The sequence below is a fragment of the Typha latifolia genome, chromosome 12, assembly GCF_019914945.1.
Source record: "Typha latifolia isolate L0001 chromosome 12, TyphaL0001v2, whole genome shotgun sequence".
Taxonomy (NCBI): Eukaryota; Viridiplantae; Streptophyta; class Magnoliopsida; order Poales; family Typhaceae; genus Typha; species Typha latifolia.
The window spans coordinates 9,508,222-9,523,996 of record NC_133097.1 but is presented as its reverse complement, the minus strand read 5'-3'; the positions used below and the strand labels follow the sequence as shown (position 1 = coordinate 9,523,996).

General features: G+C 37.9%; 3 protein-coding genes across 6 annotated transcripts; 2 read left to right on the top strand and 1 right to left on the bottom strand.

Annotated features, from left to right (window-relative positions):
* Positions 1 to 943: 943 nt before the first annotated feature.
* Positions 944 to 4,377, top strand: LOC140798508 (uncharacterized). 2 transcript variants are annotated; one of them, XM_073152358.1, is made up of 11 exons: positions 944 to 1,110; positions 1,201 to 1,355; positions 1,750 to 1,833; positions 1,919 to 2,008; positions 2,083 to 2,125; positions 2,300 to 2,406; positions 2,485 to 2,580; positions 3,222 to 3,335; positions 3,438 to 3,526; positions 3,795 to 3,864; positions 3,944 to 4,377. In XM_073152358.1, exons 1-11 carry the CDS (start codon positions 1,008 to 1,010, stop codon positions 4,166 to 4,168), a joined length of 1,176 nt encoding a protein of 391 aa, XP_073008459.1. In that variant the 5' UTR covers positions 944 to 1,007; the 3' UTR covers positions 4,169 to 4,377. The 2 variants fall into 2 exon arrangements, 1 of the variants encoding a protein (XP_073008459.1); XR_012110844.1 differs by lacking the exon at positions 3,438 to 3,526 and having other exon boundaries at positions 3,944 to 4,023.
* Positions 4,378 to 5,635: 1,258 nt separating this feature from the next.
* Positions 5,636 to 6,094, bottom strand: LOC140798527 (transcriptional regulator TAC1-like). Its single transcript, XM_073152382.1, has one exon. It carries the CDS (start codon positions 6,092 to 6,094, stop codon positions 5,636 to 5,638), a length of 459 nt encoding a protein of 152 aa, XP_073008483.1.
* Positions 6,095 to 7,657: 1,563 nt separating this feature from the next.
* Positions 7,658 to 11,848, top strand: LOC140799303 (ethylene receptor 2-like). Of its 3 annotated transcripts, none has more exons than XM_073153571.1 (3): positions 7,658 to 7,848; positions 8,625 to 10,485; positions 11,134 to 11,848. In XM_073153571.1, the coding sequence occupies exons 2-3, from the start codon at positions 8,743 to 8,745 to the stop codon at positions 11,656 to 11,658; spliced, it is 2,268 nt and encodes a 755-aa protein (XP_073009672.1). In that variant the 5' UTR covers positions 7,658 to 7,848; positions 8,625 to 8,742; the 3' UTR covers positions 11,659 to 11,848. The 3 variants fall into 3 exon arrangements, with proteins under 3 accessions (XP_073009672.1, XP_073009674.1, XP_073009673.1); XM_073153573.1 differs by having other exon boundaries at positions 7,662 to 7,819; XM_073153572.1 differs by having other exon boundaries at positions 7,681 to 7,944.
* Positions 11,849 to 15,775: the final 3,927 nt, after the last annotated feature.

The window sequence follows — 15,775 nt, the reverse complement described above, 5'->3', positions numbered from 1 at the left end:
GCCAAAAGCATGTCGATTAATCAATGCAGGATCTTTCCTTTATGAAGGACCCCTTTAGTTAAGCCAATAGCAGCACGACATTAGTACCGCATATTTCACCTTTTTTATTCATATCTTATTTAACTATGCATGTGATATATTGACTAATACAACTAGCTGGCAGCTGCCTTAATAAATTAACACCATCTATTAAGAATGATGCACTTTGATACGAGTCCTAGGATGCCATTATAATTATTAGTGTTAGGCTAAACGTTAGCTCATTCAAGTTAGGTATGTATGCCAACACAATAAATATTAAATCATAGTACTTAAAAAGAAAACAATCCTAGTACTTGAATCATGCATAGCTTATAGACAAAAGATAAATTATTATAGCAGTGAGGATGTCTGTTAGTGCCGAGTAATTAAGCATCATGGAACTCGTAAAAGGACAAAACGTGACAAGATATATTATCGGATCCGGATTCGGATCCGAACTGAGTCGGATCTATAAGTATTTGGAAGACAATCGGGTCCGATTTGTAAAAAATTAAAAAGTCTGATTTGGGCGAATCGGACCCGACAAAAATTGTCTTGCAAATGATCCAAAACAGACCTTATATTGTGACGAATTTAGGGTTTACGTTTTATCTTTTCAATTTTTATATCCTTAAATAATATACTATTAAGTGCATCAAGGACTAATAGAGAGGTAACAACATAAATTTTTTTTTTAATTTTTTGGTAAGGAGAGTATTTTTTTACGAATAAAGTTAAAATAGCGGGCTCAAAAGGTAAATATTGAAAAGGCCCGGTGTGAACCGTAAATTACCAAATTTGCAGGGAGTGCAATGTAAGTTTTCTATGGTAAGTAGATCCAAAACACTATTCTGACTAATTTGACAACGACTCTCTCTGTTTAAATCAAATCCTTCCATTGCCAAAGCGGCAAACGCGTCTCTCTCTCTCTCTCTCTCTCTCTCTCTCTCTCTCTCTCCCGTGAAGCCTAAGGGCAAGAACTCGAAATGGCAAAGATGGAAGAAGGCACCCGAGACCTAGACCAGCAAGACGAGGAGCCATTGGAGGAAAGAACCCTAAATCTCCTCAAAGACTCCAAGATCGACCAAGGTCCTCTCTTTTATACCTCTCCTCTCCTTCACCTCCTCTTTTCTTTGATGGGTCTTCTCCATTTCGGCATTTCCATCATCGGTTCCGCAGAGCTTTCCGCGTCGAAGGGAAAGAAGGGGGGCGGGAAGAAGCACAAGATGAAATGGATGAAGAAGCCGATGGCCATGTCGGAAACCATCCTCGAGTTCTTCCACGAGGACCTCAGGGAGGCCGCCATCAGATATCTCAGTAGCTACCTCGTCGAGGTCCGCCAAATCTTTCTTCTTTTAAGATTCTTCTTGCCATCAGATAAGTCTGTTTCTTGGCCTTTTTTTCGTCAGTTCGACTTATTTTGGAACTCGGTTTCCTTGCAATCGTTCTAAAGCGTAGTGCTTTCTAGTTTGATCTCTCATGTGGCTTAAAAAAGAGATTTTTTTTCCTAGCTCTTATCAGGAATCATGGCTGTTTGATTAAAACTTATACGGGTTAAGAATGTGGTTCTTGTCCATTTCCTTTTCTCTTGAGTAATTTTGGTTCTTGATGTATCTGCGAACTTTTCTTTTTTAATCTAATTGTGTCTGTTGAATTGCAGTTTTAGCAGCTGTTTAGTTGATCATTTGTTTAGCAGAAGATAATTAGATCACATTCTTTTTATCACAGAAAAGGGTGGAAGATCCAGATAATTACTACCGGGCTGGTTTTTTGGTGTTCAACTCCTGCGGTACAATGTGCATCTTATTGCAGGTTGTAACTTGTGTAGCTTTTAAGATTGCTTCTATCATCAAGGAGATAGGTGGTGTAATATATAGCTCTGGGATTCAACAAACAGGAGATTACGAGTTTTTACATGAAGATGGATGATGGAAATCTTGATGCGAGATGCATTAAACGTCTTGTAAATGTTTTGACACTCTTCCAGGTAAGCGTTATTCAAAGCTTCATGTTTGCTTTCTCTTTCATTATAATTGTACTTCTAAGTTTACTTTTCTGCAGAGTGTTGCGGCTAATGAAGAAACGAGGCAGAAATTTGTTGATTGTAAGAATTGAATTTCGGTATTTCATGATTATTGGGGAATGGTTTTGCCTAACTAGGAATCAGAGATGTGGGAAATGGAAAACCTGGCAATTTTGGATTTCTTTTCTTGTGACTAACTTCAAGATTCTCAATTTCCTGATGATTTTATGCATTTATCTTGTCCAAAATTTTCAGCCCGGGCTCCAAACTTCTTGATTCCCTTGATATTGTTTGATAGCAGAATAGAGGTGTTTGACATTATTCGTTCCGTTGCTCTTTCTGTTATTGGAATTTTATGCCAGGTAAAATCTCTTTCCATCTTTGTCCATTCATGCTATAAAAGATGGTAGTTTGGAGGTGACTTGTAATCTTGTTTAAAGGGTAGAGAACCACGAATTCTCCAGTGGGCTATTGAAAATGATATGGTGGAAGCCTGTCAAACCATTATAGAGATCGGAAGTGAGCTCAATAAAGTGGTAACTATTTAGAGGAAACCAAAATCTCTTTCCTTGTTGTTTTGTCCACCGTTTCATTGCATCTCTGCATCTTTGCTATCTAAAGTCATTTGCTTGTCTCTTGTATGTCTTGTTATTTCTATCCTATGCATATTTCTTCCCTAAGCAGCCACAATTGAATGACCATTAAAATAAGCTCAATCCTGGAAAGATACTAGTCAATTTTAAATTCTTTCACAAAGTAATCCACTTCTCTTTGTCTTCAGTAAGATCAATAAAATGCTTATAATATCTTGTTTGCTCAATCAGCTTTCCTACTTAATTGAGAAACTAACCGCATTTCTTGTTGAGCGCAATTTCTCTTGAAATTTGTATACTGAGATGAAATAACCAGCATGTCCCATGATGATGTTATCACATTGTTGATCTAGTCTATTATGGATGGTCTGGTCAGATTCTTTTGTTTATCTAGTATTTAGCTTTCTTGTAGTTGAAGGGTTCAGTACAGCTAGTAATCTGGGAAGCTATTAGTTCTTCCCCTTTTCTTTTGCTGCAATCTCTTAAAAATTTTGTAACTTGTATTTTACAAAATTTGCTGATACATAAAGAAAAAAAAATAGAACAATAAAGGCTGCTGAATATGAAAAGTTGGACTTTTGCAGATAGCATTGCATATTCTTGAAGCTATACTTCAGGATAGCATCGGAATATCCTACATCTGCAATCCCATCCGTGATATTCTGATCAAGACACTTATGGAAACATTGGACAAATTGGTGAGTCTATTGGGTTAACATTGTCTTTCTCTGGCACATATTCCTCTTTCTCCCCTAAAGTTTTGTTTTTTCTTTCTTTTGTGATGCATATAACTGAATAAGGTCAACATTCTGGCTGTTGAGCAAGTGGTTTCTCCTCGGCTTCTATTCCATGTTGTCAGATGCTACACTATTCTTTGCACCCATCACAGGTTATTAACACTAATGCTAAATTGAAGTTCAGATACTTTAACTTCAAGATTCTTCCTAAAAGTTTGTAGAGCTTCCTAAAAGTTACCCCTAGTACTATTATCTACAACTTTTTAGAGTGGACAGAAGATTTGTTTGCATGTCTGTTGAATGCGTTTGTATTTTGTTGGGAATTTCTGGGAATTCCATGTAGTTTTATGTGCATTGGGTTTCAGCTTCAGCATTTTTAATATCAGCTTTCCTCCAAAAATGTCATTGTGAATGTTTCAGGGGATATAATATCGTAAAGAACAGCCTCCCAGATGCTATCACAAGTGGTGACTTTAAGGAACTGATAGAGGTATACTGATCCAACCCTGCAACAAGATTGAGATATTATTTTATGATTCACCCATTACCTCCTTTTGCAACAACCATAGGAGTTCCCAGTGATTAGGGCTTTACTGCATCAACTTCTGCTCAGTGTTGGGAAAGTTGAAGAAGATCAGGTTTCATGCAACCAGGTTCATATCCACCCAGATGAAGGAAAGAAAAATAAACTTGCTCTTTGTGCAAAAAGTCCACCCTCGCATAATATGCTTGCACCAATATATACAGGACATAACCAAGTGATTTTATTACCATCTTCTTTTGAGTGTTACTGACCTAATCTTTCTGTGGAAAGATGTATCTTTATGTTGTTCAAGTTCTATTTCTTGTACCGTTGGAAGCTACAGGATAATCGTAGAGTTCATATGTCTGTATAGTTTCTCTCCTTCTCCTCCCTCCTGGTTGTATATAATTGTCTTGTAAATCCTCTTTTCTCATTGTGTCATTACAATTCTTTCATTTGTTGCAAGAATAATTTTTTTCATCCTGTTGACCATTTTTTTTTCTAGTTGTGCTTATCAAACATTCATTGCTATTATGAGCTCTGTTATGTATTATTGGATCCTCTCGTTTCAAGAAATGTTTGGTTTTCTTGGTCAGAATATCAGACAGTTTATGAAATATGCGAAACCCCCCCCACCCCCCCTAATGTTACATGTTATTAACTTATTATGCTGCAAAAGGTTGGTCAGGCCAATTTAGATGACCCTACAGGCTTACCTAAGGCCATGTCTTTTGACTCAGAATCTTCTCTGTGCTTGTAAGTTGACTGTCTTCCAGTCCAATAAAAATATATATAAAATGCTACTTTCTTTTAAAGAAGCAGCAAAACTTTTGTCCTCTCCTTTTGATTTGGCTACGAGGATGGATGTATCTGTGCGATGTCTACTCATGCAAATGTTATCAAAAGTGCAAGTGAGATTGCATTGAGATACTCTTTATAACTCCAGCTTTGTTCTCTTTCATCCGTGTATCACTACAAACCTATAATTTACTAGCTTTGGTGTGACAGAAGAAAGCAAGTCATATTGTCATGCATTTACTTGTGTCTTTCTTTGCAAACTTTTTTCCGAAGAAACATTTTGTCTTTGTTGTTAGTTCACATTGTTTGCCTACATACAGTTGTTAGTTCCACAATAATTAACCCTTGAAGTACCTTGAAGTGCTGTTGATGTCATCCTTGACTAAATAATTCTTACTTATGCTACCATGACCGATATGTTACTTGATGAAAGAACCACTTAGTTAATTTGAATCAGCTACAAGTATCATTTTTAAGAGATTAATTGTAGCCAATTATGTAAATCGTCAAATGCAAACAACTAAGAATGTACAAGTGCATGATCCAACCTTCCTTATTGGACATAGTAGTTGTGCTTCTTTTGCAGCTAGTGAAGTCATGAACATTTTATGAACTCATTTTAATTAGTTGTTAGTCATATACCATCAGTTCATAACATGAAACATAGTAGGTAGCACACTTCCTTCTGTTCTTCCAAGTCAAGTGAGAATATCAAGGAAATTAACATTTTAAACAGAAGTGATACACAAACAAGCACATAACCACTAAATATAACACTCCATTGTAGACCCCATACATATATAGTGAGAACTTTATATGAAAACCAAATGGAATAGCTAAGAGCAACTGTACAACAAAAGCATGCATGTTACTATGTTGCACTACGTATACTAGAAAGTTTATGTTGCAGTCCTCTATATATATTATATATGCATGCATGCTAAGGCCGATGGCCAAGCCTGAGCTCCAAATCCACCTCTCTCTCTTCACTCCCATCAACATGCCTGCTTAATCCCAAGCACAACTCCTCACCAAAAAGAGTCAACTTCTCATGACTACGGGAAACAACACCGTCATCCATGGCAACCCTAGCCTCGGATGTCGACGCCGCCGGGAAGTACATGTTATAGCTGCTTAACTCATGCGGGTGGCTATAATACCCATAACCATCCAAGTTGATCATCTCCTGATCAGGTACTGCTTTCAGCACCGAGGTCGATATGGTCGCCGCGCGCCGTGCCTCCTTACCTCGATCCTTGCGGTGGATGTTCATGTGCCCTCCTAACGCCTGCGCAGTCGTGAATCCGCGCTTGCAGAAGACGCACTCGTAGTAAGGGCGACCAAACTCTGCGCCATTGCTTATGGCTTTCGACTCCTTGTAGTTGTGATCACCTTCCATCTCTAATTAGCTAGCTGCCAAATGGGATGAGAAGAGGAAGGGGATATGAGGTGTTAGGGTTAATATATAGTAGTAGCAATGCTTGAGCTAGCTTTGTGTGTTATATTGAATTAGGACAGAGGGAGACACGGTTTTGGAGTCTAGTTTTGGGGGTCTATTCGGCCGGCCTTGGTGGATAGCTGCCTCACTCACTATTGGCTATCATCCTTGGTGGTTTATTACAGTAACACTTTGGCTGCAACTAATAGCTCTGGTTGCTTTCATCCAAGAATCCATCTCTATAAAGTAATCCATTCTTCTATGTTTAGAGAAGTCTTGGTATGTGGCTAGAATTTGCGTGAGCTCTTCACACTAGCATTGCTATCTTTAGCAGTAGTCATTTTGAAGAACGAATCATGCGGTCAAGAGTTCTATGTGGAAGGAATCTCCCAAGAATTCTAAGTTGATTTTTGTGTCATACGTACGATGTACTCTTCTTTTGCTAGTATTTTATTATGTTTTAAAGTATTAATTAAGGATAACATCGACGACAGTGATGCCAAAGGAGGGAAGGGGCTATTATTCCCGTAGGGAAGCATGGAATTAGCTTTTGGTGGAACGCGTGAACTCTTTTCACTGAGAAGTAGCCACATTTTTTTTTTTTTCATTCAAATAAAAAAATAACATCCCAAAAGCAAACACTCAATGTAGTTCTTCTTCATTACTCAGTTCAACCAAACTCAATCCACGACATCAATTAACTCTCATAATATCTAAGGCTTTCTTCGTACCCCTTCAATGAATGAATGACAAATAGAAAATAATCAATAAACGCACTGAGAAGAAATTAATACCCAAATGTAAAATTTAAAAAGGTCAATTGAAATCCAGTTGGCAAATTGGGCCCCATAGGATGCTGACATGTGGGAGGGATGCATTCGCCCAATATATGGAAAGTCCATCCCCGTCACTCCTACGTGGTAATGAATCTCCTTTATTTTGTGGTCCTACGTGGAAATGTCCAGGTTGTCTTCACCGATCCAAGGGTAAAACTGGAATATTACCAATAAAAATCTGAAACCACACATGGTTGTAGGCCCTGTAACGTACCCCCGCGCCCCAAGGTCCCCGAAGTTGGGATAACTTCACTCCTCCCCTAAGAAACTTGCATGCCTGTTATTATTTGGAGAAATTATCAAAAAAATCCCTCCCTTTTAGAACTTTTCTGATACAAATCCCCTGTATCTTATTATTTTTCCTAAGAAAATATTTATTCAACAACCCGAGTTAACTCTATCTTACCTCAACTCTACTCGTTTTGAAATTCTTATGATTATAATATGATATTGATTGAATAATTTCTTTTTTGAAAAAAAAAAATAAGGCAGGGTTTGAAACAGAAAAAGGTTATAATGTAGGGTTTTGTTTTGCAACTTTCCTGCTAACGGTGGAACTTTGCAAAAAGAAACCTCCTTATACATTCTCTAATAAGCAGACCGCAGAAGGCGTAGAGGAGTTAACGGAAGTGGGTGAAAATAGAGAACACTTTTTTTTTATTTCCTATAACACCCCCGCTTCGCTTTTGTCCATCTCCTCCTCTGGAGTCCAATCGCGAGCTCGTCCCCGAGACGAGTGGGGGGAACTCAGGGGATGATGGCGAAATCGAAAGGGAGGACTCAACGAGAGACTACAAAGCAGTCGTAGGATTTCGCCATCATCGGCAAGATAAAGACGAATCTGAGCTAGGTCTCATCTCGTCTTCCTTGTCTAATATGGTATGGTTCGTACTGGTTTTTGCGCTCTAATTGGGTTGAAGGAGCTCATGGGTATCCGCCCAGTCTTTCTTCAAATTGGTGATGGTGGTTTTGTAGGTATTGGTTTTGTAACAACCGTGCTGCTGTTTTTCTGTAGTTGGTACCGTTGTTCGTCCTTTTGCTCTTTCCTTTCCTTGAGATGGTGTGCTTTCGTGTTCTAGGGGGGTGGTGAAGACGCTGTAGGAAGAATATAGGAGGAAAAGTTGAGATTTTTATGGTGATTGGGTCTTTTTTTTTGTGCGTGTTTACTTTAGTGGGTTTGTTGTGTTTGAGGCTGTTATTAGTTTCTTTTATTGATCTAGTTTAGGCGATAGGGGATCTCGTTTACTTCCTCCTTGTGGCGGTTTGTTCTGGTTTTATGATTTCGTGGTAATGTTTATTGATAAAGTCCTTTCCAATTTACGACATAAGCTAAGTTCTCTTTATGTTCTGGAATTAGGGTTCAGGGTTTTTCCTTTTTTTTTATAGTTAATTTTCTTTTTCCTTTTTCACCAGAATTAGATTCATAGGGCTTTGCTCTTAGTGGTCATAATGTCTGATCCATGTATAATGAATGCGTTTGAAGTTGGGTTCTGAAGGTATTGGCAGAATTGTTTTGTTTTTCCCCCCTTTAAATGGGAATTCCCTAAAAAGATTATCTTTTTTGTTTTTTGTTTCCATTTTTGGACTGTTATTTGTCATTTTATACGTGAATAATATATATGAGGCTTTCTGTCTTATGACTGTCGTGATTTTAGGAACATGAAGCAGTTTTGGGAGTTGAAGAGGCGAAACTTCTTAAGCTCTGTGACCTTTTTATCCTTATGAAATCGCAGAATGATTGCATCAGTGGACTGACGAAGAGTTCTGGCTGAAATGTTAACAGCATTGTGCCGTGGGCTTGTGATTTTCTCGCTGATGTTTTCTTCATCTGCATTCGAGATTGGGTTCTCCCGGTGCAATTGCCATGGCGAAAGCCTCTGGAATATTGAGAGCATCATCCTGTGCCAGAGGGTGAGCGACTTCTTCATTGCGGGAGCTTACTTCTCAATTCCCCTTGAGCTATTATACTTTGCAACCTGCTCCAATCTCTTCCCCTTCAAATGGATTGTGTTCCAGTTTGGCGCATTCATAGTCCTCTGTGGGCTGACTCACCTGTTAACTGTGTTCACCTATGAACAACACTCGTTTCTCGTGATGCTGAGCCTTACCATTTCCAAGTTCTTCACTGCCCTTGTCTCCTTTGCAACAGCAATAACCCTCTTAACCTTGATTCCTCAGCTCCTGAGAGTGAAGGAAAGAGAGATTTTATTGATGTTAAAAGCTCAAGAATTGGATCATGAAGTTGGGCTGATGAAGAGGCAGGAGGAAGCAAGATGGCACGTCCGGATGCTAACGCAAGAAATACGCAAGTCGCTCAATAGGCATACCATCTTGTACACCACTTTGGTTGAACTTTCCAATACGTTGGGGCTTCAAAATTGTGCAGTATGGATGCCCGAGGATAGTAGAGATGAGATGATCTTGACTCATGAATTGAGGCAAAGGAGCTCATTGGATCTGTGCAGTCATTCAATTCCAATTAATGACCCAGATGTAAGAGAGATAAGAGAAATAAAAGGCGTGAAGATACTAAGCTCAGACTCTGTGCTAGGTTTTGCAAGTAGTGGAGGTACATCTGAGTCGGGAGCCGTGTCTGCAATACGGATGCCTATGCTAAATGTATCTGACTTCAGGGGTGGGACACTGGAAGTCGTTCAAGCAAGGTATGCTATTTTGGTTTTGGTCCTTCCTAGAGATGATTCCAGGGTTTGGAGCTACCAAGAATTAGAGATTGTTGAAGTAGTGGCTGATCAAGTTGCTGTTGCGCTCTCCCATGCTGCAGTCTTGGAGGAATCTCAGTTGATGAGAGACAAACTCATTGAACAAAACAGAGCTTTGCTGCTGGAGAAGCAGATTGCAATGATGGCAACCGAAGCAAGGAACTCATTTCAAAGAGCCATGACTCAAGGAATGAGAAAGCCCATGCACTCCATTATGGGTTTGTTGTCAATGATGCAACAACAAGAATTGAGTCCTGAAAAAAGGCTTGTAGTTAATGCGATTCTGAAAACTTGTAGTGTTGTATCAACTTTGATCAATGATGTGATGGATATATCTACTATCAACATTGACCGCTTATCTTTAGCAATTGAGCCCTTTGATCTACATTCTATGATCAAGGAAGCTGTTAGCGTTGCAAGATGCCTCTGTTGTTGCAAGAGTATTAGTTTTGGTTTTCAGGTCGAGAGCTCAATTCCTCAATGTGTTGTTGGCAATGAGAAGAGAGTTTTCCATGTCATTTTGCATATAGTTAGCACTCTAATAAAAGGATGTGATGAAGGTTCTCTCACTTTTCATGCCCTTAGTTGTGGCGAGGTGGATAAGAGACAAGATCTGGACTGGTCTCCGTGGAAAACGAAATCCTCTGATTGTTACACTATTGTGAAGTTTGAGTTTGGGATAAATAGATTGGGAAATAGTTTTTCAAGTTGTTCATCAGGTCAGGTTCCTCAGAGATTTGATTCTGAAGGGTTGGATACGGGACTTAGCTTCAGCATGTGTAAGAAGATTGTGCAGGTAAAAACCAACTACATTTCTTCTGAAGCCCAGATTCATTTAATTGTATGCAGCACATTAGTATGTTAGCTTAATGAGATTTTGTTCCATCTGTGCCTTGGAGCTAAAGAGACGTACGTACAAATAAAGCTATTGTATTCCTCCTCCATCTAGATCCTTATGTACATTGAGGAACTTTTGTAGGGTTGTTTAATTGTGTGAACCAAAAAAGTCCTCTTACCAAGGTGACATGTCTACCCGTTTACTGAATCTAATTTTTCTTTCAGGATTTTGTCACTATTTCTAGAGAGTCGACATCATGGTTTGTTCTAAATAGTTGTCAATTCTTTTGGATTCTTTTAATTGAGTTATCTTTTGGTCAAACTTGTGTTGTTGGAAAATTGCCGCATCTTGATTGATATAGAAGTAGCATTATATCAACAAATAGAATAAAATTAACAATTATCCATTATCCAGTTTCACTTCCATGAACTTTATTATATCTTTTCCTTCTAATGTTGTTGTAAAAACAGTAGCTGGGATGGTGTCTTAGGAAAGACAAGCAGCCAACATATCCTAGTGCTTCTGAAGTGTTTCTGTCTATAATATAATTAGTTGGTGTGGAGTACTCTCATTTTCGTTCTAATGTGGACTCTCTTTTTTTTGCAGATGATGCAAGGTAACATCTGGGCAATACGGAATTCCCAAGGCCTTGTGGAAATTGTGATGCTTGTTCTCCAATTCCAACTGCAACCGCCTACTCCAGTGTCTGGTGGATCCATGGAGCCATATCGAACATCATCAACACCCAAGTTTGAAGGTCTCAGAGTCCTACTAGCCGACAATGATGACAGCAATAGAACTGTCACCCGAAAGCTCCTTGGGAAGCTTGGCTGCCATGTCTCCTCTGTTTCCTCTGGCATCCAATGTCTGAGCTCCCTTGGCTCCTCGGAATTACCTTTCCAACTTGTGATTCTGGGCATAGATATGCACAACATGGATGGTTTTGAACTGGCTAGGAGAATTCGGAAGTTTAGAAGCCGGTGCTGGCCTTCTATTGTGGCTCTCACTGCAAGTGCAGAAAATGATGTGTGGGAGAGGTGTTTACAGTCAGGGATAAATGGTCTGATCCGGAAACCAGTAACTCTACAAGCAATGGGAGATGAACTGTACAGAGTTCTTCAAAACACTTAAATGAAAAAGCGATATTAATTCTTTCTATTGGGGATTGATTCTGCTGCCATAGGCTAGCAAAGTTGTAATGCTTTCCATTTGTCTTCGCTATCTTTTGGTCGAACCCCAACTATACTAGTTGTGCACAGGGAAATTGTATACAATAATCTGAATAGTAATATTTGATTCGGCAAATTTGAACATATTATAATCTTGAAAGAGACGTGATATCTGCCTCAATCTGTTGTACAGTTAGCTCCTTCGTTGATATTATCACAGTATATTGAGCAAAAATATCTTCAGCACGTCAGCCTAGCTGACATGAATTGAAAAGAATCATGTAAACCTTTGATAGGCAATTGCCTTGGAGTCAGCCAGGGAGTAGCTAGACGTTCTCAATCAGTAGCATCGCTCTTTCAGCATCTTTCCTATTGTGTATCAACGTTATGTGTTCAAAGATGTGACGTGCTCACCAACTCTTCTGCAAACTTTATGTGAATTCTGGTAGTTGTTATTCTCATCTTCAATTTGACTCCTCTCATCAGTGGCATATAATCTAATTCAGACAAGATTTGGGAAATTGTTTAAAGCTCCTGTTCAACCCGAGCTCGAGCTAATAAAATTTTGGAGAAAAAAGAAAGTCTATTATAAGAGAGAATTTTGAATGAGACCTTCTGTTCCCAGATCTTCTACAAAACAGATGGTAGACAGTGAAGACTTCTAGATGATCGATTAATAAATAGCTCGAAAGATTGTGATTTGTTGACCTATCTTATACCCTAAAGGTCTTTATCCTCTGCAAGAAGACAGCTTCTCCTTTCAGAAATTAGACCTTTCTTCTTTTCTCTTTTCTTTTCTTTTTAAGTCGTAGAGCAGAAGAGATGTTTGGCCATAAGAGAACAGACATGACAAGTAACAAACCCCCACCCACAACTTTATCAAAAGAAGTTGCTATGCATCATTGAGGTTGTTTATATCAAGTATATTACTACTACTCTGTTCCTTCTCATCATGGGGGTCTGCAGCTCTTTCTCTATCTTAAATACGCACAACTATACAGGGCGTTATGTGCAAAATATTTTATATATATATATATATATAATTTATACATTTAATTAGATGACGAGAGACTGAGAGAGCCTCTCTTTCTCTCTCCCCGCAAATCGCGGGAGACAAGGCGATGGCGACCCCGAGACGACTTTTCCCACGTGGACGAATACGAGCGGTTCCCCTCCCCTAGCTTCTCTCTCGTCCTTTCTAAGTCGCCCCCCCCCCCTTCAAAAATGAGGGGGGACCCACATCCCTCGTAAGAGACGGATGCCATTCTTTTCCCCATCTTGTCTTGTTCCACTCTTTTCCACCCACACCCCCATGAGACTATGAACACATTAACGATGGATTAGACTAGTTAATTCGTTAATCATCATGGACGAGATCCTTATGCATGCCACGAGATGTATATATGTTCTCATGTTTCACTTGGGACTTCATCCATCTTTCTCACCATTGTATCCCACTTTGTTAAGATCTCGAAAGCTCAGAGTTTTCTCTCTCTCTCTCTCTTTCTATTTTGTTGCAGGTTTAATGAACGACGTGGAAAAGAAAAAAGAGAACCTCCTCCTTTTTCCAAAGTTCATTTCCTAAATATAACACTCTTTGGGATAGAGTTGAGATAATGCATAGGGTTACATTATTCGGTAGCTATTAGTTTAATATGATAGGTGTACATCCACTTGTTGTTTGCTTCTCTGTAAGATTAGCTGGATTAGGATGGACCTGGCCCATTCTTTTGTCGTAGATCCAAGTACATATATTTTATTACTGCATTCTTAGAGAATACTTTTTCAAACCCTAGTTTGATTGGCTCGTTTATATGAAAGTAGCAATTGTTGATGAGGGTGAGCTTGGAAAAGGGTTTTAAGTGGCATCAAAAGGAGGGATCACTGGCCTCTGGTAGTGGATGCTATCATTTAGTGATAGAGATTATGCAAATTAATTGATGCTTAGACCCAAGTGTGTGTGTGTGTATCATAGTGAGGGGTGCAAGTACTTCATGTAATGTGCTTGTTGTTTAACTATTAAATAGTGGTAGATCTACAAATGCACATTAAATGAATGTATATGAATCATGCAGGGCTTGTGAAAAGATCCCAGCACATAAATGTTTGATGTCCTCTAAGTAGATGATTACGTTATGATACTCACTCAATTAATTAATTTCCAATATTTCATTTGTGTGCCTCTAGAAAAAGAAAAAAAAAAAAAGAGTTGCTGATTGAATTGCTCAACAGAAACTCTAACAATCACATTAACTAAAGCAACACATAATGAACTGATAAAGTTTATCGGATATGCAAAAGCTAGGCTTTCATTATCACCGTCTTCTCGAAGGAGATTTTAATTGGCTTAATGACTTTGTATGTAGAACATTTAGACGGCCAGTAAATTATGTGGGTAAATTCAAATAATTTAACTATTTACATGACTGCATAGCATTATTGCTTGTGTCACTGCTGGTTGATTAGTGAATATTCCACGCTAACATGCGTGGAAGACAAGCAATTGTCTTCTGACTTTATAGGGTGATTAATCTATAGATTAATAGGGCATCTAACCATCATCTGGTATCTAATCAAGCAAAGAATCATAGGGCATCTGTGCATTACTTGACATTCTCAAATGTACTACATATCATCCAACAAAAGAATCATCAAACCGGCCGCGATTAATTAGTTTAATTAACAGGCAACTCTTCGAAACTATCCTATTTTTAGATCAAAATAGGGTATGGGTAATTAATAAAAAGAACTATTGTTGCTTATAAAACCAAAGTATATAACAATGTAGAACACGAGAATTAAATTTAAAGATAAATTATAGTAGAGCGTCATGATATATTGATATAGCATTAACAGACAATTTTTGACGATCACATAAGCTTTCTACCGTTTTATATTCAGCACTCTCACTCCCAATGTGCTTGTTGTTTTTGATCATATTCAAATCAAATTTTATTCGCCAAAGATTATCTTGCTATATTACCAATGTTCAAAATGGATATTTACTGGAAATGCAAATGAATATGGCAATGTGCAGTCAAGATGCATGCATATAAGAAGAATGAACAGGCTAGAGGCCATGAAATATTTGGAGTAATTGGAGAAGTATATTCTGAATAAAATAAGGCTTGAAAAACTAATCAATATTTCACTCAATGCACATGAGCATAAGGATGAATTTAGAAAGATGAGCATGATTTCCAACACACTTAGAATAATACACAAACTTATAGAACTTAGCCTAAAAAAGTATAGGAGAAAGAGGAAGATAACTAACAAATATTTTGTATTACATGAGACATTAATAATTAGTGAACTTTAGGGTTCGAGACAAGTGTATTTAATTAGCTTCTTTCCCAACAAACTATAGTTTTAATATTAATCTTAGCCGGACTGTACTCCATGACAATAGAAATCACTACTAAAAGCGATAATATAATTACTATGAAGTCAGCACAAGCTCGTTTAAGTAAAATAATCAAAACGATGGATAGGTATATGTGGAACGAGTATTCTATCATATCCAAAGGTGGGATTCAATGACAGTGGAGCTATTTCTACTCATGTATATATATATATATATATATATATATATATATATATATATATATGTAGTTGGATGCTTTAACCTAATATTTTGGTCGCATTGCAGTGCGATGACATAATTAAATAAGAACGTATAATGATATTATATGTTAAGCATATTGTTCGTGTGGTAAATAGAAATATTAATGTATTAGTTTTGTCACTACTTAAATATATAACTATATATATAAATATTCTTTTGTACCTTATGTTATAATATATCAGAATAAACTTTTGTACCTCTATCAAAGTACTTCATCTAAATATTTCTCTACCGGCTCAATGCTAGCTTCTGCTTATTTTTACTCAAGCAAACTTATTCATTGTACATATAAACACAGAGTCGATGTGCAATATATAGAACATATAGAAAAGGGAACAAATTGGTTGCATGCAGTATTAGCATGGAGTAGAGGAGTTAAAGAGACGGCAATAAATCTCTAAATTAATTAGCAGTATATGGAGGGCAGAACAATAAGAAAAGAAGAAAGAAG

What these genes read in the sequence shown, in the direction of transcription:
- LOC140798508 (XM_073152358.1), top strand. Translation starts at nt 1,008, where the DNA reads ATGGCAAAGATGGAAGAAGGCACCCGAGACCTAGACCAGCAAGACGAG. An exon ending in ATGTTTTGACACTCTTCCAG is followed by an intron (nt 2,009 to 2,082) that starts GTAAGCGTTATT and finishes ACTTTTCTGCAG; the next exon opens with AGTGTTGCGGCTAATGAAGA. An exon ending in ATTCTTTGCACCCATCACAG is followed by an intron (nt 3,527 to 3,794) that starts GTTATTAACACT and finishes TGAATGTTTCAG; the next exon opens with GGGATATAATATCGTAAAGA.
- LOC140798527 (XM_073152382.1), bottom strand. Translation starts at nt 6,094, where the DNA reads ATGGAAGGTGATCACAACTACAAGGAGTCGAAAGCCATAAGCAATGGC.
- LOC140799303 (XM_073153571.1), top strand. Translation starts at nt 8,743, where the DNA reads ATGTTAACAGCATTGTGCCGTGGGCTTGTGATTTTCTCGCTGATGTTT. An exon ending in TGTGTAAGAAGATTGTGCAG is followed by an intron (nt 10,486 to 11,133) that starts GTAAAAACCAAC and finishes TTTTTTTTGCAG; the next exon opens with ATGATGCAAGGTAACATCTG.